At 40.8% G+C, this 24,854-nt stretch overlaps 1 protein-coding gene across 3 annotated transcripts in view; it reads left to right on the top strand.

Moving 5' to 3' along the window:
• LOC144782429 (solute carrier family 26 member 6-like) overlaps positions 1–24,854 on the top strand; it is a 235,226-nt gene that overhangs the window by 95,625 nt on the left and 114,747 nt on the right. For all 3 annotated transcript variants that reach the window (XM_078661782.1, XM_078661781.1, XM_078661783.1), the window contains exons 6-10: positions 12,829–12,993; positions 14,624–14,776; positions 17,227–17,309; positions 20,552–20,699; positions 24,287–24,400. In XM_078661782.1, the coding sequence (XP_078517908.1) occupies positions 12,829–12,993; positions 14,624–14,776; positions 17,227–17,309; positions 20,552–20,699; positions 24,287–24,400 (663 nt within the window). The remainder of the gene's footprint in view (positions 1–12,828; positions 12,994–14,623; positions 14,777–17,226; positions 17,310–20,551; positions 20,700–24,286; positions 24,401–24,854) is intronic.

The following is a 24,854-nucleotide window of genomic DNA, read 5'->3' as shown; positions in this document are numbered from 1 at the left end:
GTTTCTTTTGATGACGTCAAGGGCACAGTTGTCTATAAAAGAACAGACTTCATTCTGCTTAAAGTATCAATTCGAATAGAAGAGATATTCAAAAAAGGCCAAATTTTCGCCTCCGTGTCTGGAGTGCTGTTTGGATACAATACTTGCATACAGCAAGTGACCATGGAACTAACGCTCACGAAATAAGCTTTTCCTGGCACCACAACATCTGTGGTCCACTATTAGAATATAGCTCCCGTTAGAAAGCTGTCTAAAGAATGGCTCTATTCGAGTTGCAGGTGTGCCATGCTGGTGGCATGAAAGGTTATTTGAAGTCCCCTCACAGGCCCCATGCAAATTAATACCTTGACACAGAAGTATACCGCTCAGTGATCTTTTACAATTGTTACCACTAAGAAATACATTCTGTTCCTTTTCACTATAACGTGTGTGTGTAAGGTAATTTCCATGATGACTTAATGTACCCTTTACCCAACCTTTCATACTGGCCTGCTGGTATATACTCTTGACAGTATTTAAATCGGAAAGTTGTTATCGGAATTGTTATTATTCCGTGTATTATCCATTCAATGACAGGTCTTTCTGACATTGTCAATGGTAATCTCTCAAGTTTTTCAATGCTCAGAATTGTATAGTCTGCTCCTTTTTGTGCCAAACTGATTTGTGTATCAGTAAGGTTAAAGATAGAGAATAATGACGTTGTGTTGATTAAACGCCAGGGCACGTAGCCTGAACGCAGATTTTGCAACGTCCAGCCAAGCTGTACAATAGAACGCAATTGGGATGACCGTGTTGTAACATTAGTAAGTCCTGCTCTATTATATCAACAGCAGAAAGTGATTTTTCCAAATTAATACGGTCAATTTCCCGTATTTTTTCTGCTGTTTCAATTTGCATTACTTTTCAAGCTTCGTTGTATGCAGCGTATACACCGGCCGCTATGAAACGTTTTTGACTCTGTTTGCGTGGTCCCATTATGAAATCGCGAAGTCAGCACCGTCTTTAAGTAAAGTCAAGTGTTGCTTAATTTCTGCCAGTGTGGATGTCTGTAGCCAATCGAGGCAGAGTTTTCCTACACTGTATGTTGTAACTATCCCTGGATGTTGTCTCTGGGAGTATCTAGGGCCTGGCCTGGTCAATTTGAACCCCTGTATTTTGATCAGGAATCTATCTTGACAGTTATTTGTGTCTGTGGGCAAGATCAACCATTTTTTCCAATCAGGATGTGTTCTGTTTTGGTTAAAAATATGGGATACGTCTATCTCAACATCTGTAGTGCTATTACTGTCAGGTGTTGGCTTTGGAATAGACGGTTTGTTTAAATCTTTTATTTTGGCTAGGCTAAGACAGGTTGTCTGGTGAATGGTATCATTCAAGAATATTATTTGTTCTGGGATCATGCAGGCTCTAAATAATGATTCTATACCTTTGACCTGCCAATCTTTGGTACCCCAGATGGTTTTTGTTTCAATGTTGTTTTTCCAAAAATCAAAACCAAATGTAGTCATTTTTTCATAAAATGCTTCTGAATAGATTAATTTAGTGTTTGTCAGCATTGTTTTCATTCCTGTCTTATTTAACATTTTGAAATAATACGTTTCAGCATCACTTGTGTTAAACCCTGAGAAGTATGGGAATTTCTTGTAAAATGTCTTAGAACTACCTTTTGGAGGAGTTGCACAATGTTCCCATTGATTATAATTAAAAACATTCCTAGGCTGAGCAGATTTATGCAAATAGTGATGTGCAAAGTGGTTGTAGCAGTACATTTCTTCATAATTAGATGAACCCTGTAAATAATCATGTTCTGTAAATTTTGCTGACATTACTAAATCTGACATCATATCATTAATACTTTCAAAGTCCCAATCATCAGAGAATGTACTCGGTTTTACAAAGTCACTTAATGAAACCTTAAACTGGTGTGGAAATTTCAAGAGCTCGACCGGGCCATATATTTCGTAATCAGTTTGGTCCCAAGCTACCCCACCGGGTATTGAATTGGCTGTCACATTCACTGATGATAGTTCTCTTTTCTCGATGTGAGATGACTTGTGTGGCTTTAGGACCAAGTTGATGTTCTGACTTGCTGTGTCCATTGTACTGTATTTTCCCTCAATGAATTTTCCCAAACAAAGAACCATGATGAGCCAAAGCAGGATAAAAAGTACACCTAACACAATCCAAAATTCAATCCATGGAGAAATCAGATAGGTTTCTTTGAGTTGATGAAAGAGTTCTGTTACTTTGTCTTTAAAAGTTTTTGTTGTTGGCTGTTCTTCAGGCTCGCTTGGATCTTCAGAAAAGTCATCGAAATTGATGAAGTAGCCAGATGCAGTTCTGTCAATTGTTGGAATCGCTTCCGGATTTTCATTTGCTTTTGGAATTTTCTTTGTTTCATTAGCATAGGCTGAGGCTACATCGTTGTAGACAGGTGTTTCTTGACGAACTGTTGCAATTTGGGTTTCAAGAGGCACAAGTTCCATGGCATTGTTGGATAGTCCTTTTTTTATTCACTGCAGGTTTATCAAATGTGATTAGTCTCTCAGTTTGAACCTCTTGTATTGTAGCAAGTGTGGGTACTCTGCTACTTCTTGGGAGTCCACTGGGCCTACTACTTATTATTGGCCACATGATTGTGGTTTTACCAGGTCGATGGATACAACTCGGTTCTCCTTTTTACCAGCAAGGGGCGGTAGTACAACTGATCTTGTTCCGCTGACAGCTAAGACAGGTACTGCTTTTCTGTAAGAAGGCCCAAATTCCTCCTTCACCACAATCTTCTCTCTGACTAGATCCCCAATCTTTGGAATCCAGACAGGCCTTGCTGGGACAGGTGGTTTATCTTCAGTGGCTGTTGGCTGCTGTTTTAACTTTACGTTGCTCAGGTCTTTTCTTGTTTCATTTAAGTCCTGTAAAATAGCCAAACGATCTTTGATATCAAAGCATTTTTCTTCTACCACTGAAGTCTGACTATCTAAGTCCTGAATATGCATTCTAGTACCGAACAATAGTTTGTACGGGCTGAAACCTTTTAGAGAATTTCTTGGCAGATTGTTAAGACTACGTTGGACACTTGTTAAATGTTGGACCCACCCATCACCCGAACCTAATACCCTCGCCGTTATAGATTGCTTTATGTCTTGGTTTTTTCTTTCCACAATCCCATTTCCCTCAGGATGGAAGTGACAAGAGTACCGCAATGCAATGCCCATGCTGGTCATGGCCTCCTTATAAGCTCGAGAGCTAAAAGCAGGACCCTGGTCAGAATGTAGCATGCCAATTGCGTATGTGCCGATATAGACTCGCAAATCTTTTATAACAGTTCTGGCGTCAGCCGAGCGCTGGTGTCTACATTTTTAAGTGAATTTAGTCTTAAATATTATTGGGACGCATTTTTTTCTGGGTATTTCGTATTGATAGTTTTATGCTATCTAAAAGAAGGGTCATGGCAATACTCCGGGCAGTTCGCCACTGCGATCTCTGTTGCAGTTTGGACAGCTTATTGCAAATTTATAGTTTTGCACACCAGTATTCTGATTGTAATTCTCTCAGAGATTTCAAGATCTCTCGATGCCCTAGACCTTCTCCCATGTGTGCGTCTGCTATTAATAGGATTCTCCTGTTCGTGTTTGGAATTACTCTATCCCCCACTCCAGGGATTCGAGCAAAAGGAACGGAGTATGCATCGATTATGTATGTATAATTGAGTGGATAGTTCATGGGTAATGCTGCACGGTCGCCTTTTGAAGTCGTTTTTACTGCCAGCATGGTTTCCCCCATCTATGTATTTTTCTGAACGCTTTTTTGTGGCTACGGAAGCCGGTTTAGTTGCTTCCGCTGTGGTTGTGTCAGCCAATGAATTCCCTGCAACGTGAACGCCATCACGTTAATGACTCAGTGTATGTATCACGTGAGTCTTTTGTAGTTCTTTCTGCAAAAGAACTACCTGTTCCCAAAGCTTTTTATGCTTTATTGCGGCACCTGTGTCATCTTTGTAATCGTTTTGAACCCAGTTCTGCAAGTCATGATTGTAAGATTTGACGCAGTAATGCGAATCGCACACTATTAGTGTGGGGAATTCGCAATCGGCATTTTCAAGCGCCATCTTTAAAGATCTTATTTCAGCTTCAGCTCGCTGAGTTGAACAGTTTCTGAGTGATTCAGTTTTGGTAATTAACGGTCTGAATTTACCTAAACGCCAGCGACCATTAACAATCGCGCACGCTGCACTGTAGGAATTCTTCTCTACATCGTAGTGTTGTGCAAATCTGTCCATGTAGATTACGCATTTGTACTGTTTGAGAGGCAGAATTTCGATTGGCAGAGGATATTCTTCTTCATATTCTAGATTTTCTAGTTTTTTCATTTCTGGGTCAAAATAGTATTTCACCTTTTCTGTAGCAAGAGAATTTTCCCATTGTATCCATTTTGGATCTAATGCCACGGTAGTTAAATTGCGTGGGCTTGTTAATGCCTCGAAGGCTGATTCTGCTGTCAAAACAGTTATCCTTTTGCCTTGGGCTTTTTCTTTTGCTACAGCTGTTTGAACCGCATTTACAACATTTTCCGCAAGACTGAATGTTTTTTCAGCTTGTGTGTACAAGTGTGATTTGTAAGCTATTGGTACCTTTTCTCCCTTATTAGAGGTCAGGTACGTGAATCCGCATTTTCCTGGGATGACTCAGATTACAAGGTTGCGTGTATTATCGCGAGTTTGCAATTTTGTTTTAGCTAACATGTCTGTTTGCAATGATCTCAACATTTCTGTGTGTTTTTGAGTCCAAATGATTGGTTTAAAATCAGGTTTTATTAATTCATAGAGAGGTTTAACCCTCTCTGCATAATTTAGAATGTAAGTTCTTCCGAAGTTCAGGAAACCTAGTATTGATTGCAAGTTCTTCAGCGTTATAGGTGCTTGGAGTACAGCACACTTCTCTAAGAAATTGTCCGCTAGGCTTTTGCCTTCACTTGATAATTCAAATCCTAAAAACAGGACAGTTAGATGGGCAATTCGTGACTTTTTAAAGTTGAATTTGTAACCCTCTGCTGCGAACCCAAGTATTATGGTGTTCACTCTTTTCAAGTGCCTATCCAAGTCATCATCTGTTAGATAGATGTCATCGACATAAGATAATGCTTCATCATCATATATTTGTAGTAACTCTGTTACTCTTGCTGAGAATAATCCTGGGCTATTCTTGAATCCCTGTGGGAGTCGACAGAAATTTCTGCGACCCCATTATTGAGAAAGCGGTCAAATACCTGCTTTCAGGTGCTATGTTTTGACAAAAGAATCCATTAGAGATGTCTAATGTTCTTTTGTATTTTTTGCGCACGATGTTATTCATTAGTGCTACACTGTATGAGTTTTGTACTGCAAATGTCTTGCAACATGAGTTAAGGTGTCTGAAGTCCAAAACTAGACGATATGAATAGTCTGGTTTGGAGACAGGAAACAAAGGATTGTTCATTTGTGAGGTGCATGTTTCAATCACCCCCTGGTATTCAAGTTGATCTAAGATCTCCCTGACTTGTTTTTTAGCTTCTTGCTTAATTGGGTACTGCCTTTGTGCAGTTGGTTGACATTTTAACTGGATTTTGTGAGGAGGAGAGTCCTCATCCCATCCTACATGATTTTTATATAGTGCAGGAGCTTGGGCTATTGCCCATTTTCTTGCATATGTATATATTTTATGAATTGGAATATGATTTGAGAAGGCAGGCATAATCATTTCTTCGCCATGAGGGCACTCCCTGACAAACTCTGGTGGCCAGTCTTTCTCAGCTAAAAGGATGTCATAGCCTTTGGAAAGGTTATCCCAAAATAGACCCCTTACTTTCCTAGTCTTATCTCCCTCTATACGTAATGGTATTTTGTATATTGTATGAGGTTCGCTAACTCTGGTATCTGCAGTTTCCACCTGAATGTATTCATTCGTGTCCACTATCTCCAGATGATTCATCAGGATCCTGCGAGCTATGGTCACTTCTGCTGCGCTGTCTAGCATTGTCTGGGCTCACTCTCCGTTTTTCAGTTGTGTCCTCAGTATCCTCGGCATGTTTAACTATTTTAATACTGGCTACCTTCTTTCTTGGAAATTGTAATTTTTTACTTTGATGAGCAGGTTCCTTGTCTTTGGACTTGACGTGCTCTTCCCTGTGTTCTGACCGTCCTCTTCTTTCCGATTTCTGCGAGGAAGTCTGAAAAGATCGAGAGGGACGTGTATCAATGTCTTGATATCTATCAGGTTTTTTCAGATTATCCCTATTTCTAAGGTTGTATCTTTTCTCAGAGGGCTCCCTCTGGGGAGACTTGTGTCCTTGGTCCGGAGATCTTTCTCTCCGCCGAGGAGACCTACCTCTGGACTGGAATCTTTTTTCTTTGGGAGTGGATTGTTTATTTCCATCCCAGCTCTTTTTTGGAGTGTTCAGATTATTTTTAATAAATAACTTTTCAGGATTTTCAGTTAGTTGGGGTTTTACTGGTTTCCCACCCAAACTATCTCTACCTAGTTCTTCATAGGATTTTTCTATGATTCTGGCAAGTTAAATTGGTTGGTCTGCTATATCTGTTTCTTTCAATTTCTGGCGGATCGCCACAGATGCTGCTTCTCCTTTTATGTTGGCTAATAATATAGCCGAGACATGCCTGAAGTCTTTCAGTAATTTCATACCCAGAGTTAAAGCAGGTTCTGCACCGTATTCATTTTGAATCTGTCTTAGCACATCTGGTATTATCGCCATAAACGGAACACCATGTGTTTTTGTGTAAATGGAAGCAAAGACTGTGCCCCAAGTGTCACAGTCCACCACATGTGGTGCGATCCCCATTGGAAGACAGATTGTCAGAATTCTGTGTTTCTCAGTAGGGGTAGTATCCGGAAATACTGCCTCTATTTGAGTTATTTTTTGTGCTAACCAGAATGGAATTTGTTCCCATTTTGGGGTACTTTGCCCAGACATGATTGTATGTTCTGTGGTGTAATTATGTTTGTGTTCCCCTGATGAGGGGTCAGGTGTGGAATGTTAATAGCTGGTTGGACTGTTGAAGTCCGCATTACATATTGGCCTAATTGTCTATGTATTTTAATTATTACTTTTAGCTGGACTAAAAGTTCTGGTACCAACATTTTTTCGATGTCTGGATGTGGTGTGTAGCTGGCTAGAACCGGCCTTGTTGCTCCTGGTCTACCTAGTGGACCAAGCCTGCTGATGTGATTATTATGTTTTAGGGCGCCTTTAAACCAGAGCAGGTGCTCTTGGTATTTTAATGGGATTTCAACCTCCTCGAAAGGAGTGTATTCATCCGGAGGTTCCTCTATTTTGTAATAGTGGAAGTCGTGTGTTACAGCGTTTGCTGCTGGAAAGTTTATCCATGTGTAGAATACCTCTGTCTGTCGATATTCATGTCTTTTCAGAAAAACAAGGGAACCCAAAAAGTACCAAGGACCTTGGGCAAATGACTATTAAGGAAAACAGTGGTCCTTAATAATCCGGATTATCGTGAAGTCGGCTCACTGCCATTGAGCACACCGTTTGATTCCTGCTCGATTCTGGAGCAAGGCAGCACCGTCTGCGCATTAAAGAGTGTGCCAAAATTGAAAATCCGCCCTCGTGAGACCGGAACTAACTCGCATAATTGCGGCACGGAAGAATCCCTAAAGACTGGTGACATTATCATGTCTACCAAGTAGGAACCGAGGCATCGCCCACTTCCATCATTTTGACTCGTTGGAACAGAGTAATCAAGGCTCTGAAAGGCTTGTGACAAAAGTACTTACAGGCAAAAAATTAGAAAGTCCTGATGATGATCCCAGTTCAATAGGAGCCCGGGGATCGAAACGCCGTCGACACTTTTTACAATTCTGTAACCTGTCTATTATGTTATTTTTGTTGCAGTTATTGTTTGTCTTAACTTGCTTTGAAACTGTATTAATGATGCAAGGGACAATTGGCTCCCACGTTCTTTTTGCCTGAAATTCTTTACCCCCCGCTTTTCTCTTCCTAATTCCCTACCCCCGAACCTTGTTCGAGTGTGCTCTGGATAGGTGCAGGCTTGTACCCTATCAAATTTTAAATCAGACCTCTTGTTTGGTCGCTGTATTTATACCTGTACTTGAATAAAAATTCAGGCCCGGCTGGGTACTGAAAAAACTCTCAGATATAGTACTGATTGGAGTCTATATGCCATTTGAATTGTTAGTAATCCTTTACTCTAAGGACCACTGTTTTCCTTAATAAAATGTCGATATTCATGGGCCTCAATTACGAATACGACTATTCCACCTCTCGGTGTTAGTCCATTTTCTATAAGTTTAAGAGTTATAGTTTTTCTTATGTTGACCGGAATGATTATAGCATTCGGGTCATTCTGTAGGAGACTCGTGTCATCCTCTAGGAGTTGAGCTGCTATTCTAGCTTCCTCCCTTTCGTCTTCACTTTCCCCCATTTTACTGGCAGAAAGGTTTTTGTTGCAGATCAAGTTTCAAGGAAACAAAGATTAGGTGCACAATATTTTTGGAACACTGTATCCTTCAACGTTGACTAAACCAAAAACTATACATAGAAATCTCTTCCTACTAAGTTCCGGCGGATTTTAACCTTTTACCCACTCCAGACGTCTTTGGAGTATTTACGGGAAAAAGGGTCTGTGTGAAAAAGCACGACTGAGTTACTCTAACGTCTTGCGTTAGATTTATCGCCTTACCAAACGTTGGGCGCCATGTAGTGTAGTTCCTATATTCCCAATAGGCTCTGCGCATTGGAATAATATATTCCGCAGTGTAGACGTAGGACTGAGGTTAACTAGGTCTCTACTGACTATATTAGACTTAAGGTTTGCCAGCTAGCTCAGAGGTCACTAGAAACTTTCTCGAATGTTCTAGAAGGAATTAACTTTCCTGATTAGACAAGAAGGGATTAGCTTCCGACAACCATATAACATGACAACTTTGCTCCCTCAGAATAAGAGTGTATCTCTAGAGTTGTGTGAAAACAATAGACAGCTATTTCACTCAGTCAAGTGTGCATACTTAGTTTCACCAGAGTGCAGAGAAAAGAGAGACGGGCGTTTTCAATAAAAGATGTTATTTATTGAGCAGTCTTCTTTCTCATGCAAGAGAAATGAATTGCCACAATTGCAATACTCAAAGTAAAGTGCGTACAGTAAAAGGAGGATTATAAAATAATACTGTAAAAGCATTGATATGGTTTCTTAGCCATATGATACTTTAAAATAGATAAAATATAAATACATATATACATTGACTAACGTACTCAACTGGTGCTTCTAAATACGCCTGCCCCTGTGTACCTGACCTAAGCCTAATACGTGGGACGGAGTAAATAAGTAGCAGTTTAAGTTAAGTTTGTTTTGCCAAGAATCTGACTCAAGAATTCTCTTTAAGGGTTTAGTCAGCTCCGTACCTGGGTAATTAGAAAGCAGGAGGACTCGATATCCCAGTAACCCGCGAAGGTATCTGGAAACACCGGAGCTGGATTTCTCGGCAGGAGAAAAGACAGCGTCTCTCTCAGTGCGTCAAAAGGGAGGGGCAGCGTCCGTGGGCTCTCGCATCAGCTGGGCTCTCGGGCAAGTAGATAGCTGCTCCAAAACCACCACCGTGTGTTTGCTTAAGGCAACGTTGGTATATTTATACCTGAAAGGTGCCGGGTTTGACATAAGGCTGGACATAAGACGTCATAAAGATGTCACTAAGAACTGGCCGTTCTTACAGTGCTTTACAGGAGTTCTAGGATGAAATCAAAACAAAATCAAGGGGGATTTCCCAGGTTGCTGGAGGTTTGGTTTGGTTAGAGAACTCGTTGTGCTTTCTAGGAGGCCGGGGAAGTAGCCTTGCTTAATGTGACAGCATGTGCTACGACTGAATATGGATATGATTACTATGCCGTTGTAGGGATATTATTGATTATAACCGGACAAGGGCATAAAATAGAAATATCGATTTAGGTTCCTAGATAAAAACACAATACTACGACAGCAAAACTGGAATAGTATCAAAATTAGCCTGAAAAACCCTTTTTTGTAGTTGGATGTAATTCCGTTCACTATCAGTCACCTGCATTGCAAACAGGTGTTAGTCAAGCTTCCAACCTACATTCTACTATTTATTTGCAGATCCCCTATCTGTGGGGGATCGAAGTGTAAAAAAAAAAAAAAAAGTGCAATTTTAGAAATCTGATTTTTTGATAGACGCTTTTCTCTTGTTGCTACAAATTTATAAATTGGTGGATGCCGGACCAACTTGAGTGAAAATATTGAAAATGGTCTTGACTGAAAATGTTGTTTCTGCCATTATATGATGAAATGGACTTGGAAATATTTGCGGGGTCCTGAGTCTCAGAAAAGACAAAACTTTGGATGTTCTAATGGGGCATGGGAAGTGGTACATGATCCTAGAAATTGTGAGGGGAGATTATAGCGAGGCAGTGAGAATATGTATGTTGGGCTCTGGGATCTGCAGAAATGCATGGAGATCCGCAGACCCACGGTTCTGTCTAGACCTTGCATGTCAAAAAACTTCGATGATGGGTGCCACCTGTGTAAGGCACATGAGATCTGAGGATTAAAAAAAAAAAAGTAGTCCCACATTGACAGCTTTAAAAAAAAAAAAAGCAAGGAATCCCACATTGCAGCCCTATAAAAAACAAAAAACAACTAAGAATCCCACATTGGCAGCTTTATTAAAACAAAAAAAACAGGAATCCCACATCGCCACACTGCTCAGATCATGCAAGTTTACAAGTTTATTTTATTTTTGCATAGTTAATCAAAACCATTGCAATAACACCATTACAAAATTCCTAAAACATCCATGTTTAAAACCAATAAAAAAGCCAAAGAGTGAAAAATCATTACAGTTTAAAATCATAGTAAATTGTGCTGATTAGGGAAAGTCATTGATTCACTGGATTTTGGAATGTGTGTGTCTCAGATTTTCCTTACTCCAGCCCAGCAAGCCCATTTGTTGCATCTTCCGAATGGACTATGCTTGTTGCAAGATGTGTCCTTCTGCTGCTGATAGGTATCCTTAATAAGGTTCTGCTAAGTCATTTTACCCGTCTGCTGGTCAGCTTGAGACGGCAGGCTTTGTAGAAAAAGTTTCGATACTTTTGGCATTTTTCGTTCAGCCACGTCAGAAATTTTACCAATCTGCAGTTTAGTTGGATATTTGTTGGGTTTAAGCAGGCCATCACCGCTTGCCTTCCGGTGCGGATGCCTTTCTGTTTAAATGGTTCTTTAAGGAACTGTTGCACTGCTTGGTGCAGTTCTTTGTATAGGCAGATTGCATGAAGGATGTCTCCATTGTTGATGTTACACAGCCTGCAAGTATTTTGTCCATGTGTCCTCAGCCATGGTGGTAGATGCAGGGTGCGTGGAAGAATCCCCAGTCTGTACTTTAAAAAGTTCATTTTTATGGCTCTGGGATAGCCCTGGTTAAAGTATGGTTGTGGGATGAGTGATTTGTAGGAGTTGAGGGTCATGCTGCACATGGCTAAAGGCGGTCCTCAGCCAGTTAAGGGGCGTGGTGGTAGGGGGCATGGTGGTAAGCGCAGGGCAATAATGCCAGCCATGTCATCTGCAAATGCACAGTGATTTCAAAGGGTGAAAATATATAAATAAAAGCCCCAATGCCCTGAAAAACCTTTATGGGAGGTTACAGCTGTTTTCTCAGAGATAATAATGATTGTTTTAAAATAAAAAAAAATATAGAGTGCCGTACAAAACTTCAGATGAAGGATATTGTGATTGCAGTCCAAACTTGCATACTAGTTGGTCAGACCCCCCAAGAAAGCTACCCACAGTGCACTGCTGCACTGCCCAGCAAGGTGCAAGCATTTTCTTAAACGAGTACTGAGTCAACAAATCTTCCCCTTTCCTTTTCCCTTCCTGTCTCCTGCTTCCTCTTTTCCATCTCACTTTGTTCCCCTACATGCTTGATGCAATCTTAATGTGACTTAGAGCACGTTACAAATAAACAACATACCGTCTTAGGTCAGCCACAGCAAACACTTAAAGATCCATTTGCACTGGTTGGTATTATAAAATCAAATCTGATTTCCTTTACTACAGTACTGCCTGTACTCTCTGGCCTCACACCATCTCTCAAGGCTCGATTTCTAGGTTTCTCTCCCTCGCATCCTCCCTCTTCATTTTTTTCGCTTTCCCCTTATTTTTCCCTTTCTGTCTTTATTTCTCTTTCCCTCTTCCAAGCTCTTTCTCTCTTTCCCTTATTCATTTTTCAATTTCTCTCCTTTTCTCTCCCTCTTTCTCTTTCCCTCTTCGCTTCTCTCTCGGTCTTTCTGTCTCAACAACACAAAATTCTGTTCTAACAGACAAGCAAACATTTTAGATAATTACATTCACTTTCTAGTTAGCTGTGACAAAAAAATAAAAATACACCATGAATGTGCTGCATGAGATGCAGGTTTCAAAATGTTGACCTTGCTTGTGAAACCAGGTATTTGACACATTCTGTGATTTCTAATTGATTGTAGCCAAAAGACGTAACATTTTCTGCACAGTTAAACAATGTTAAGGCTTCATTTCATGTCTCAGTTTGTTACCCTCACACTTTCTGAACAGCAGTGTGACATTTATACAAGATTTAAACATGATGATGGTTTGACGCTTAGACTATGGGGCAAAGGGATCACTTTAGACACAGTGTCTACTGACCATCACAATCTATGTCCCGGGCCTTCCCAGCTCTCCTCCTCCTCTTGACTTGGGGGCCACACCACAGTGCATGGCATAGGTGTCTGTGTTATCAGTAACCTTGACTTAACCTTGTCTTTTCTTTCCAGATTGTTCTGGGCCTGCTGCAGTTTGGCTTTGTCGTCACTTACTTGTCGGAGCCACTGGTCCGGGGCTACACAACAGCCGCCTCCATTCACGTCACTGTGTCACAGATGAAGAACCTCTTTGGACTGCGTCTAAGCCAAACCAACCAACCTCTCTCCCTGATTTACGTAAGACCGGAAAAAAGATGCTGCTTTTTCTAAATTTAATTCATGTATTTACCATTCACTTTGTAGTTTGCTACAAGTTCCCTTAGGGTTACTTCAAAGCGCTAAAGATGGGCTAAATTCATTTTTTTTTTAACCAAGTTTTTTAATTAAGATTTTATTTAAACAATAACACGAAAAACAAGCCTTAGTAAATGCATTAGGTTTGCCTATGTGGTTCATAATAAGCTGTTTTTTGTTGCAAGTTGTAGCTTGGTGAATAGTTGTGCAATATAAGTTACTGAAAGTCTGTTCAAATGTTTGTGTTGACGTCCAGGCTTTTAATATTTCCAGTAATAGAACAATTCAATTCTAAAGGATGATTAGCTGGTATAGAGTAAGTTATAGTTTGGCTAGTCTGGCGTGCTGATATAGAAGTGCTCCCAGCAACATTGTTCCAAAAAGGCTGACAAAAGGTCTGAATGCGAAAAAACTGATTGAGAGCTAAGAACGTCGTTTTTATAGCCTGGCAAAAGAATCCGTTGGAAATCCAGTCCCAAATTTTATTTTAAGAAACAGCAACAAAGAATCCAGTTAATCCAACAGTGAATACAATGAAACAACAAGCACAGGGCAAGCACAGTGCAGGCAAAAACGTAAAAAAAAAAAAAGTCCCGCAAAGTGGATGAAAACAGTACTTGAGCCTAAGGACACTGATGAGTGAAACACACAAGAGAAACAATAGGAAATTGTAGGCTACAGCCAATAGAAATGGAGGACAAGTACGTGGCAAGCACACAAACCAATGAAAAGCAGGAGGGTGAGATGTAAGCCCCTTTTAAGATTTATATTGAATACAATAGATTTCACAAGCTGTGCAGGCGAAACCTAAAAACAGCATGGGTAATCCATGCATTCGTATCGATGCCACTATTGCAACAGGGGTGTGCAATACAGCGCAGCATCAGTTGTCTTGTTAAGCTCAAGAAGGGAGGGTTTGTTCTGAAATGTACTGGGATGAAGTTCCAGATTTTAGGGGCATTGCTCGAGAAAGAGCTGACTTTTCACAGGGAAGCATATTTTCATTGTTGAAAAAAGAAATAAAAGTGAAAATTTACTGTTGCCAATAAGTTTCTTACACATTAACCTGCATTGTGTGCATTTATGTATGCCTGTGATATTATTTCTAGAAAGCTGCTAGTGTTGCAGTTTCCTAGAAATACTCCCAAGAATTCCCCCTCAGCCAACAAAAATGTACTTTTACTCCAAATTAAGGTGTACATGTATGTTAGTAAATTTAAAATATTGAGTTGTGTGAATCATGCACTGGAAATCTTAGGAAACACATATGTAATTTTAGCTTGCCTCTTGCGGAACCAGATAAGGTTTGTAGAAAACTTTCTCAAAGTTGCATTTCAAGAACTTAAATGATACTTTAACTTTGGATGTATATTTATTCTGCTGTAGGTCCATTCAGGTTTGAACAAACAGCATACAATAAAGACTGAGTGAAACAAAAGAAATGTTTGCACCTCTCTCAAAGGTGGCGTTCTGGGCTTCTTCTGAAAATCTTTGTGATATATGTGTGACAGTGACATGTTTGCGGTACAGTTATGTACACTCTTACCAAACCATCTCTTTGTCTTTCCCATAGACCATCATTACGATTTGCTCCAAACTGCCACAGACGAACCTGGGAACGCTCGTGGTCAGCCTCGTTGCCTTGGTGACCCTCTTTGGAGTCAAGTTCCTGAACCAGAAGTTCAGTTCCAAGCTAAAGATGCCCATTCCTATTGAACTGATTGTGGTAAGACCTTACATTCCCTCCAGATGTGATGCGAGGGATGGTGCTTGAGCTGGAGAACCATAGCCAATGGAGTTTAGAAGAAGAATCCTCAACAGCGATTGCAGCGTAGTCCGTAGACCACTGAATCCCTATCACGAGAATGTTGAACAGTTTGCTTTCTTGAAGGAAAGACATGGTTTTAAACTGCAATATCTAATGTGTTATGTGGGGGTTTGCAACACGTCCTCATTGTCCAGACTCCCTCTGAAGGTTTTTTAAAGGTTGCATCCCTTTTAGTTAAGCACAGCAACATCTACTGTTAGGTTTAAGCAAAAATGAAGAGGGCTTGTTTTTAAAACCTCTTCTGTGCTGGTCTGTGTATGGAACACAATACATCTAGTAATGATCTCTACACAGAAAACGGACTTCGTATTCAAACTTTGGCTCAAGTTGGCAGCTGTACCAAGACCACAGAGACTGATTAACCGCAATACCGGTGCATGTCTCCACTAGTAATGGGTTTATGATGTTCTTATCTAATGGGTACATTACGACATATACATACACTAGTCTCCAAACTGCTTTGTAGTGAGAGCTACTTCTGATCAGTGAATATCATCGTGAGCTACTGAAGGCTAAGCCACTTGCACATTACCAGACAACCTCACGCCCAGCTCCATTGACTTTAAGCCTAATGTCCATAGAGCTAGATACTATGGTTTGAGTAAAGCACTTTGACTAGAAGGCACTATGACAGGGCTGCCATGTGTCATTGAGAGTGCAGTCTTTGGGGATGTATGAACATGCATGCGTATGAATGGGATATATTTGTACTGGTGGCTGAGAGACTGTGTTGTATGTACTTGTGGCACAGAACATACCTTTCACCATATGTGGCACCATTACATATGTAACACAAATCTAGAACCATTTTTTAAATGGGAAAAATTTAAAGTGCAAAACATTTTCTGCAAAAATGTCCATAATAATTTTTCTGCACTTAAACTTTCTCCGACTTAAAATAAAGGCTGTATTTTTCTGTTATAAATATGACACCATGACTACCAGCCCCTGGGAGCAAGATGCCCAGTGTGTGTAACGGTGAAACTTTGAAATGAGAGAAAACTTTGTTTATGTGAATCCATTTCCAAGTGTCATATTTACAAACAGCAGGCAACTTATTCCCAGTGGCCTGTAGACATGGTGCCAAATTTATATTAGAAAATATACAATCATTTGTTGAAATGGGAGGAATTGAAAGTGGAGAAAAACAATAAGGGCCTGATTGTGAGTTTAGCCTTGCAGGAGTGGGCCACCGCCTGCCATATTATGTTTCCCCATGTGTGTGTCAAACTGTTTTTTCAAGTCGGTGCCCCAGTCTCGGTCGTCAATCTGAATGAACATTGCTCATTATCGGGCTCTGCTCTGCAGCCTGGTGAACATAATGTAAAATAAACACAGCCTTCCTTTAACTTAAAAAAGAAAAATCTAACTCTGAGCTTTTGTTAAATCAGCTCAAGGCTGTGAACTACTCTGAAGGTGTCTATGAGCTTCTGGTAGTTCTCGATCGACTGGTTAAAGACACCTGCACTAGTCCTTGATGAGTCTATAGCCCACAGTTCTGTTTCCATTAATCGTTGTTTTGTGATAGTTATGAAATACTTATCCCTTGCCATCTACATATCCCTGATTTCTTTTACAGGATGTAGCTAGCTGTAGCTATAGTGATGTGCTGTAGAAATAATCAAGAGTAAGGACATGACAAGGGAACCGGTTTGAAAGAATTTTGACATCCATCCATTGCTGATACAAACTTCTCTCCTGATTCCTTGGTTTTTGTTGTTGTTTAAATACAGTTTATTTATTCAGTTTTCCCAAACATTATCAATACTAGGAAAAAGTAACACCGGCAAACGCAAACATAGGGCATATTGGGTCCGGTTGTGGTATCTATCCATTATTAAGGATTTGATGATGTTGGTGCCTCTTATCGATATGCTGGTTTCCACTAGGCCTTTGTCCTGCTGATCATAATGATTGGCTGTATGCAGCTCACACTGATCCTTACCCTTATTGTCATGCATTGCTGATCAACACCTGCATCCTTCTTGGTAAGAACTCATCCACATGGTACCTGTTGACAACTATTCACAGACAACGTCCTTAGATCTTGGTTTGAGTGCCCTTTACTGATCCATGTCTCCTGCAGTTCTTGGCTCTTAATGTAAAGTAGTAATATTAAACTCTACACCTTTCCGTTATTATTTATACTACCGTTCATTACCTATATGCGCATCTACTAACCCTTGGTTCTCTGTGTTGCTATTCATTTTGCAATGGTACATCATATGCCACATTCACTACAATACCACAAGAGAAGCTCCAGTGACTTCAGATAGCGTGGGATGTTAATTGTATGAAAAGTCATTCTTTCCTAATAATGTATTCTCCTTTGTTTCATTTTTTTCCAGCTTTTTGTTGCCACTGGAATATCCTATGGAGCACAGCTGCATGCCCAGTTTGGAATAGCCATCGTGGGTGACATACCAGTGGGGTACGTTAGTGTAATTCTTTATATAGTTAATTTAAAATGGATATCACTTCCAGTGTATTGTGCATCACAAACCAAGCTGCTCAGTTGTGGGGATAGCCAATAGGTCTGGCTTGGGTTCTGAGTCCTGACATAAACATAAAGAGCTTTCTGCACTGAAAAAACACATATTTTTTGTTTTCAATATACAATGCATGTAAGAAATTGGAGTGTTAGTTGAGGGGGGAGGTGTGAACTCGCCTTAAATATTAATCACAATCTTTTTCAGGGTGAATTGCTAGAGTCCCCAAATAAACTTGTCCTTAACCCTCTGGTAGCTTGGCACAAAGCAGTCCGGTTTAACTTCCAGGCAATGTTTAAAGTATTTATGCAGTGCTCAAACAGTAATAAAGTAAACCTACAACACAGGAAAAATCCCAAACAAATGTAGAAAAATAAAGTACATTTTCATAAATAAAAGGACACCTAAACAGCAAAAATCCAATTGGTAGAACCAGAGATGTACATTTTTAAAGTTTAAATGAAAAATGCTGCAGAAAAAAACACAATGCAGCAACGTGATTATATGGTCGTGCTAGACTAGGGCTAAGTCAACAGTCAAGGCAGACCGCTATGGAGGGCGGGTGAGACACATGTACTTGGTTCATCCAGGTGGAAAGTTTCAGTGAAGTTGGGACTTTTCATAGCTGGTTGTCTGTGCCCAGGAAAGCTTCGATGTCGAGGGGTTGCCGCTCCCCATTGGTCCTGATGAATCCATCTACATTCAGACTTAGGCATTTTTATGGAAGTCAGATCTCCCTCAGAGGGGCAAACCAGTAAATTAAATCAGACGGTCGACAATCAGTCCGGTCTCGTGCCAGTTCTCTGGAGGGAAAGTTGGCGAAAAGTTTCCAAGTTCCAGTTTTTGCAGTTTGGTCAAGTGTAGTACACTCTAGCACCAGCCAAATGTCCTGGGAGGCACCACTTAAGGGTTAAGACTTACTCTCCAGAGGCCAACAGTAGGGTCCAGGGCAGTTCCAGTAGGGATGGTCAACTGGGAAGTTGCAGGGAGAGAGAATTCTGAAAGCTTGTTGGGTTTTTATAGCTCAAACAGGCGATAGCCAACTAACCCTTGGGGTCAAGGGAAGGAGGTCTAGTTTTCCTCCAGGTCCTTCAGACAGCAGGGCCTTCCTGATTGTTCACAAGTCTACAAGTGTTCTGAGGAGGGTGCTGTGGGCTGCCACAACTGTGCCCAGTGACGGCTTGTGGGTTTCGGGAAACTCTACTCCTAACCAACTCTGCTAACTCTTCTCCTAACCAATGGAGGAAAAAAGTGCACAGGGCTGACTCTGCCCACTTTTACAATACTTCCTGTGGGTTTTACTGTGCACTGTCACACTGTGCCCTTCTCTACCTAAATCCAACATAGCAGAACTCTTCTCCCCTAGTCGGAAATCTCTGTGCCCGCCTGAAGGTGTGGCTATGATAATAGGTAAACTCTTTTGAGGTCTCTCCAAACCAGTTGTGGGGCACCTCTCCCGTCCTACTGGGTTTGGAGCCAAGCTGGCTAGTAAGACAAAGAGAGGCAGGCCCAGTTGTGAACTACATCTGTCAATGGCTGGGTAGGTATTATTTGAAACTCAGGATGGGGCTGAGCACAACCCCCAAGTCATCTGGCTCAAGGAGGAAAAATCTCTCCATACCCAAGCATTTTGTCCACTGTCTAGGAGAAATCCACATCTCCCCAAAGGGGAGCCATTCACCGGTCCGGTGGCACTGGTAAAAAAGGCCCATCTGGCTTAGGCAGGAAAATGACAAGTTTACAAAAGTGTAATTTCTTAAATAGTAATATAAAATGCGGATTGACCCTTAATTTGGATTTTAACGTTCTATTTAAATGGGTCCTTGAACCATTTTTCTAGCTCCACCAAAACTAAAATTAAGCATTAGAAGTTGTACCTTGGTACTATGAAAAAACAACTTTGTTTTTTTTACTGCCAGTACATTTATAACATTAAATATTCATGTCGTACTTTTTACGTACCATGCACCCTGCCCTATGGGTATTTAGGGACTAACTTAGGAGAGACTTGAAGCCAGCTCTGTGTTCCTTTCTTGAAACATGTTCCATATAATTAAAGAATGCAAGAGGCATCTACGTGTTGATTACACTTGCTATACTCCAGACTACACCACATGATACACCTACAACAATCAGGGGCATAGCGTAATCAGTGGGATTCAGGGGGTGTGAATCTCAAATATCCCAACTAAAGTCGTGGGCTGCTGGTTCTAGGAGTGAGATGGCCAAGGTTCTGGATGGAAGGAACAGGATCAGTACTGATTTGCATTAGGTAGGCCTCTGAATAGAGTGCCCAGTTGGCAAAAAAACAATGGGTTGGAATGCTACCTCAAGCGATTGCCAGCCTGTGGTCTATTTGCAAGCATTCATACCATCACCTTTGGGTGTTGGATTGCCTGTAGAATGCCTTGAAACTTTCCAAGCCTGCTACTGCCAATGTTTGTGGATTCCAAAAAGTAGTAGATTTACACCCATTCACTGAGTATGTCTGTGAGTGCAGATGTACTACTTTTTTGATAAACTATGTATATTTAAGTTTCCCAGTCCAAATAATTAACAAGATAAAACCTCTTAGCAAAAAATTAACAATGATAAAAACTGACACAGACAAAGCAGTTATGACTCGGGCTCTCCAGACCAAACTACCAAGCAAGTAGACTTTTATTTGGGGTGGGTGGGGGCTGTCACACCCCAAACATTTCCAATGAAGCTCTACACTCCTGACTACACAACTGAAATCTGCAATATTATAGCTAACATACTACCACTAGAAAGTAACACTACTGCTACATATTTTAGATCTGCAAATATAACTCCACAACTAGAATGGCCATAATTCTAGCACACTACAAGTGCAGAACATTTGAATGCTCAAATAACGACTGTAACCGTACAACTCTCAGCTTTACTTCTCCTCCCTGTTTCTCATTGTCTACTCCCCCCCATTCTGATCTCTCTGTATTTCTTTACACCCCAACCCCAGTGTCCCTTCTTCTACCTCCCCCATCTTTACTCCAGCTCCTCCATTTGTACCCACCAGTTTATGACTGACACACTTGGATATACCATTCTTTGAGTGCTAGTAGGTAATTATTTTTATAATTGAGCAGCCTTTACTAGAAATAAATATAGATTTTTTTAAAGTAAATCCTTTGACAAGAATGACTTTGTTTTGTTGTTTCAGCATGCGACCCCCCTCGGTACCGGATAGTAGCCTCTTTGGGAGTCTGGTGGGCAATGCATTTGCGGTTGCCGTGGTAACGTATGCCTTCACCATCTCAGTCTGCAAAATGTTTTCCATGAAGCATGCTTACAAGGTGGATAGCAACCAGGTGAATATGAGCCTCCTACACCTCACCCTCCTCTTCTTACTCTTTGTCCTTCTCCTTTCTTCCTCTTTTTATGATTCTTATTCTTCCTCTTCTTTCCCTCCACCTCTTCTTCCTCGTTCTTTCCTGTCCTTCACTCATCTTCCTCCTTCCCTCCTCCCCTTCTTTTCCCCCTCTTCTTCTGCTATTTTCTTTTTCTCCTTTCCCTGCTCGTTTTCCATTTTTCTTAAATATTATTCTTACTTTACTTCTCTTTTTTTCCTTTCCTTTTTCATCTCCTTGGTACTCTTCCACGTCTTCCTCTTCCTCTGTTTCCTCCCCTTATGGTTGCCCATCTTCATCTTTTTCTTCTTCCTATTCTTCTTCTCCCCCCTAAATCTTTCTCCACTTTTCTCTTCTTCCTCCATTTTGACTTCCTCTGTTGCTTCTTCCTTTTCGTCTATTTTCTATCCTTCCTTTTGTCTCCTTCATCCCTTTCTTCCCTCTCCTCCCCATCGTCTGCATTCACATTTTCCTTGTTTCTCTTCTTCCTTTGTGTCTTTCTCTTATGCCCTTTCCTCCATTTCCTCCACTTGTGGACCTCTTTTTGTCTTTCCTCCCTTATTTCTTCTTTCACTTTTTCCTTTTTACTTCTTCTTTCTCCACTCTTCTCATTCTCCTTCTCCTTCCTTTATCTTCTTTCATCCTCTTCTTCTCCTTCCTCCCCTACTTCTTACCCCACGTTTTCCATCTCCTCTTGTTCTACTCCTCCTTCCTCTTGTCCCACTTCCTCTTTAGCTTCTTCTTTTTCTTTCCTCTATTGTCTCCACTTGTGGAATTCCTATTTCATTTGTTTCTGCTTACTCTTCTCCTTTCTTCCTCTTTGTCCTTCTTCCTATTTCTCTTCCTGCTGCCATCTTCTCTACTTCCTCTCTTTGGTTTCCTTTTTTTTCTCTCATAATGGTTCTCCTTCCTCGTTTTCTTTCTCCTCTTTGTCCTTCCACCCCTTTTCCTTCCTCCCCTATTTCTTCCTCCACTTTTTCCTTCTCATCCTCTCCCTGCCTTATGCATGCTTTTCTCAACATTGTACAAACATTATCAGTCAAAAGAAGGGTACCATCTCGCATTTGACCAAGCGTAAAAAGTACACCCCTGCTCTACCTAATTTACTCCACTCTGGAAATAAAACCATTTGGCCAAACTGTGTATTTTCGCATGAAATAACACTTTTGCAGGCTTTGCACCTTTCCTGGTCATGTGTGGTACTATTAAGTGTGAGTACCTCTTCCCTAAACACCTCAACAAAGAATGCAACAGAAACCCATCCCTTTCTCAAACCTTTGAATTAATTCCAGGATGCATTAAAATTAATATCCTCTACGTCGCTGTCCAATAGACACATGCTAATGCATTAGACACCTGGTCTCTGTTGAACCTCTGAAACCCTTTCCAATGTTCGATCCTCTCATCTTGGATCTCTCCTGCACTTAACAGTGTTTCAAAGCACCAAACCAGCCTCCATGTTTTTCCCCAGTAATCTATCCAAAGAATTTTTTACAAACATTCCATCTCATGTAATTGGTGCTGTTGTGTACCCCCCCCTCTTTCTGGGGGTCACAGGTAGGTTTCCTTAGTTACCAGAAGGAAACGGATAGCCTTGACCTTTGTGGAGAAAAGGATTCCGGGCAAGTCCTCCACCGGCCAGTACTCCACGCTTACTTTGGGCGAGAGATTCTCTTGACATGGTCATTCAACACATGCAGGTTTCCCGGTTAGTTGCTAGCAGAAAATACTACTGTGTACATTTTCTACAATTTGAAGGCATATGGTGCACGTTCTTCACACAAAAAACTTGTCTTGATTGAGGATTGCAAATCCATTGCAAAGTGAACACTCTTGGGAACATACACACCAGAAAAAGAAATTATATATCATGTCAGTCTTTGTCAAGGGCTGTAGAATACATAATCCAATACACACCAGGGCTCCAACATACACGTGAGCTTCTGATGAATGTCACGGTGCCACCGATTACCTTAACTGCTTCACGACATATGATTTAGTTTCTAGCTCCTGGAAGTCTCAACCTCACATTCTTCATGCTTTCTGGAAAAAACCCTCAAGTTCTTTTTGTTCAACTTCAGTCTCATCAACAAACTCCCCTATAAGTGTTCATCTACTGTCTTAGCTAATCATATGCTCGAAAGGGTCATGAGACACATAATTTATTAATGCTCTCTTGTTTTGTAGGCAGTCTCTCTCCTCCCCTTTAGAGCGCCTGTTGCCCATGATAAATCAAATCTAGCATTGCTCGTTGTAGAGTTTGCCCTAGTACACAAAAATGAACCAGTAGCAGCACTTGGTCAGATGGTCACATGACATCTCACCCCACCAGAAGTAAAGATTATATCTGAAAGTTGTGCACGATTTTGTTCTATTGATATTCTGTATTAAGACTGATTTAAATCTTGTTCAGAGATTGTAAAAGCTTGTACTTTGCTGCTGAGGGGAATAAGTAAAGGTAAGAAAAACTTGTGACATTAGCTTTCTGCCTTACCACAAAACCTCCTTCTTACTGGCGTTGACACACATAAGACCATTGTGTAATTAGAAACCAGCTTAAAATTCGGCCATTTCAATTAGTTATTTGTAAATAGTATCCTCCTTGTTCTTTTGCTCGGTATTATTCTGACCTGATGTGTCCAGCGTTGGCCTGTGATGACCAGAACCCGTCCAGATTTTCACAATCTTTGCATGAAATGCATTTACTAGACTCTGAATGGAAATTATTTACACTGTCAGCTTTTCTTTCTGAAAATCTGGCTTGGTTTTGACCCTTGTAGATAGTTTGGACACATATTTCATTAACTTTTTTTCCTTTCTCGTGCCTCTCATAAGGCCCTATGTACAAACATTTTTTCTACAAGTAGGTGTGACTTCCTCACTTACTCCTGAACTTTCAGGAGTAGGTCACATTGACTCACAGTAAAAGCTATGCTCCTTTTGGTCCCCTGTCTTGTTGAAGGTGCTCTGAAATAGCCACCTATGTCATGTTCTCGCTACGTCAAAGTACAGATCAATCAGCAGAAAAATAGAATGGATAATTTGAAAATAAAATGCATGGTACCTAAGCATCTTTGGAGTGTCTTGGATCAGATCCTCCAAGTACTGCTTAGAACCTTCTTGGCAAACAATAGAAACGTCTGTCGCCATGGCAGGAAATGCGACAGGCCAGTGCTGTACACTGCAGCACACAACGAGGCTTTGCAATGAAAGATAATTGGTCAAATTAATGTGTGTGGCAAGGTGCAATAACTTTTTTATTTTCTGTGTTGCCTCTTTGTACGTTCAACAGCTGTGGGGGTCAGGCTCAAGGGTAGTGTGGCAGGAGGAGGCCATATAGCTGGGGTGTGAATTCCATCTGGGATCTAGAGATTCCAGTGCCTTTCATGCTCTCATGATGGAATAAAAGTCCCTGAAAGTAGGTGCCGGTGTCCACAACATGCAGCCTTGGCATTAATTGAGCACGGTTCGCTTCCGGGGTGGATTGACTGTGGTTACACATCTCTGTGGATCCTCTTGACTTTGCTCTACTGTTTCCTTTCTTGCAGGAACTGATCGCTTTGGGCCTTTGCAACCTGTTTGGGAGCTTCTTTCAGTGCTTCACCATTGGCACGGCCATGTCTCGGAGCCTGGTGCAGGAGAACACCGGAGGAAACACTCAGGTCTGTTCCCTGGTGTCAGACAGCTGCCTGGTTGGTTTCATCACTATGGTCTTTGTGTGCTGGTTTCAAGCTTGACCAAGCTCACTCTACCCGCCTTAGTTTACACTTACTTTTCAGAACTGTTGCTATCATATTGGTACATTAAGGTACATTGTGATTACTCCATTTATGCACATTTGTATTATTGTCATTGAATTGTAATTTGATCCATTTTACAATGAAATAAAGGATAAGCATAATGCTTTATAGACTTAACAAACAATTCTATTACACATCATGTTCTAATTGTGTTTCCTCGGAATAGTAGAGACCGCCACAACAATATTTTGTGATTTGCAGACTGGTTCTGTGACTTTACAAGCAATTAGGCTAAGTATCTTCTAAAGCAAACCAACTCAAAAGTTGCTTGTGGGTTCCTCATTATGCACATTTAGGGTTAATGTTTTTATTTTAC

Source organism: Lissotriton helveticus, chromosome 9 (assembly GCF_964261635.1).
Source record: "Lissotriton helveticus chromosome 9, aLisHel1.1, whole genome shotgun sequence".
NCBI classification, from domain to species: domain Eukaryota; kingdom Metazoa; phylum Chordata; class Amphibia; order Caudata; family Salamandridae; genus Lissotriton; species Lissotriton helveticus.
This window is presented reverse-complemented; position numbering and strand designations above follow the sequence as displayed.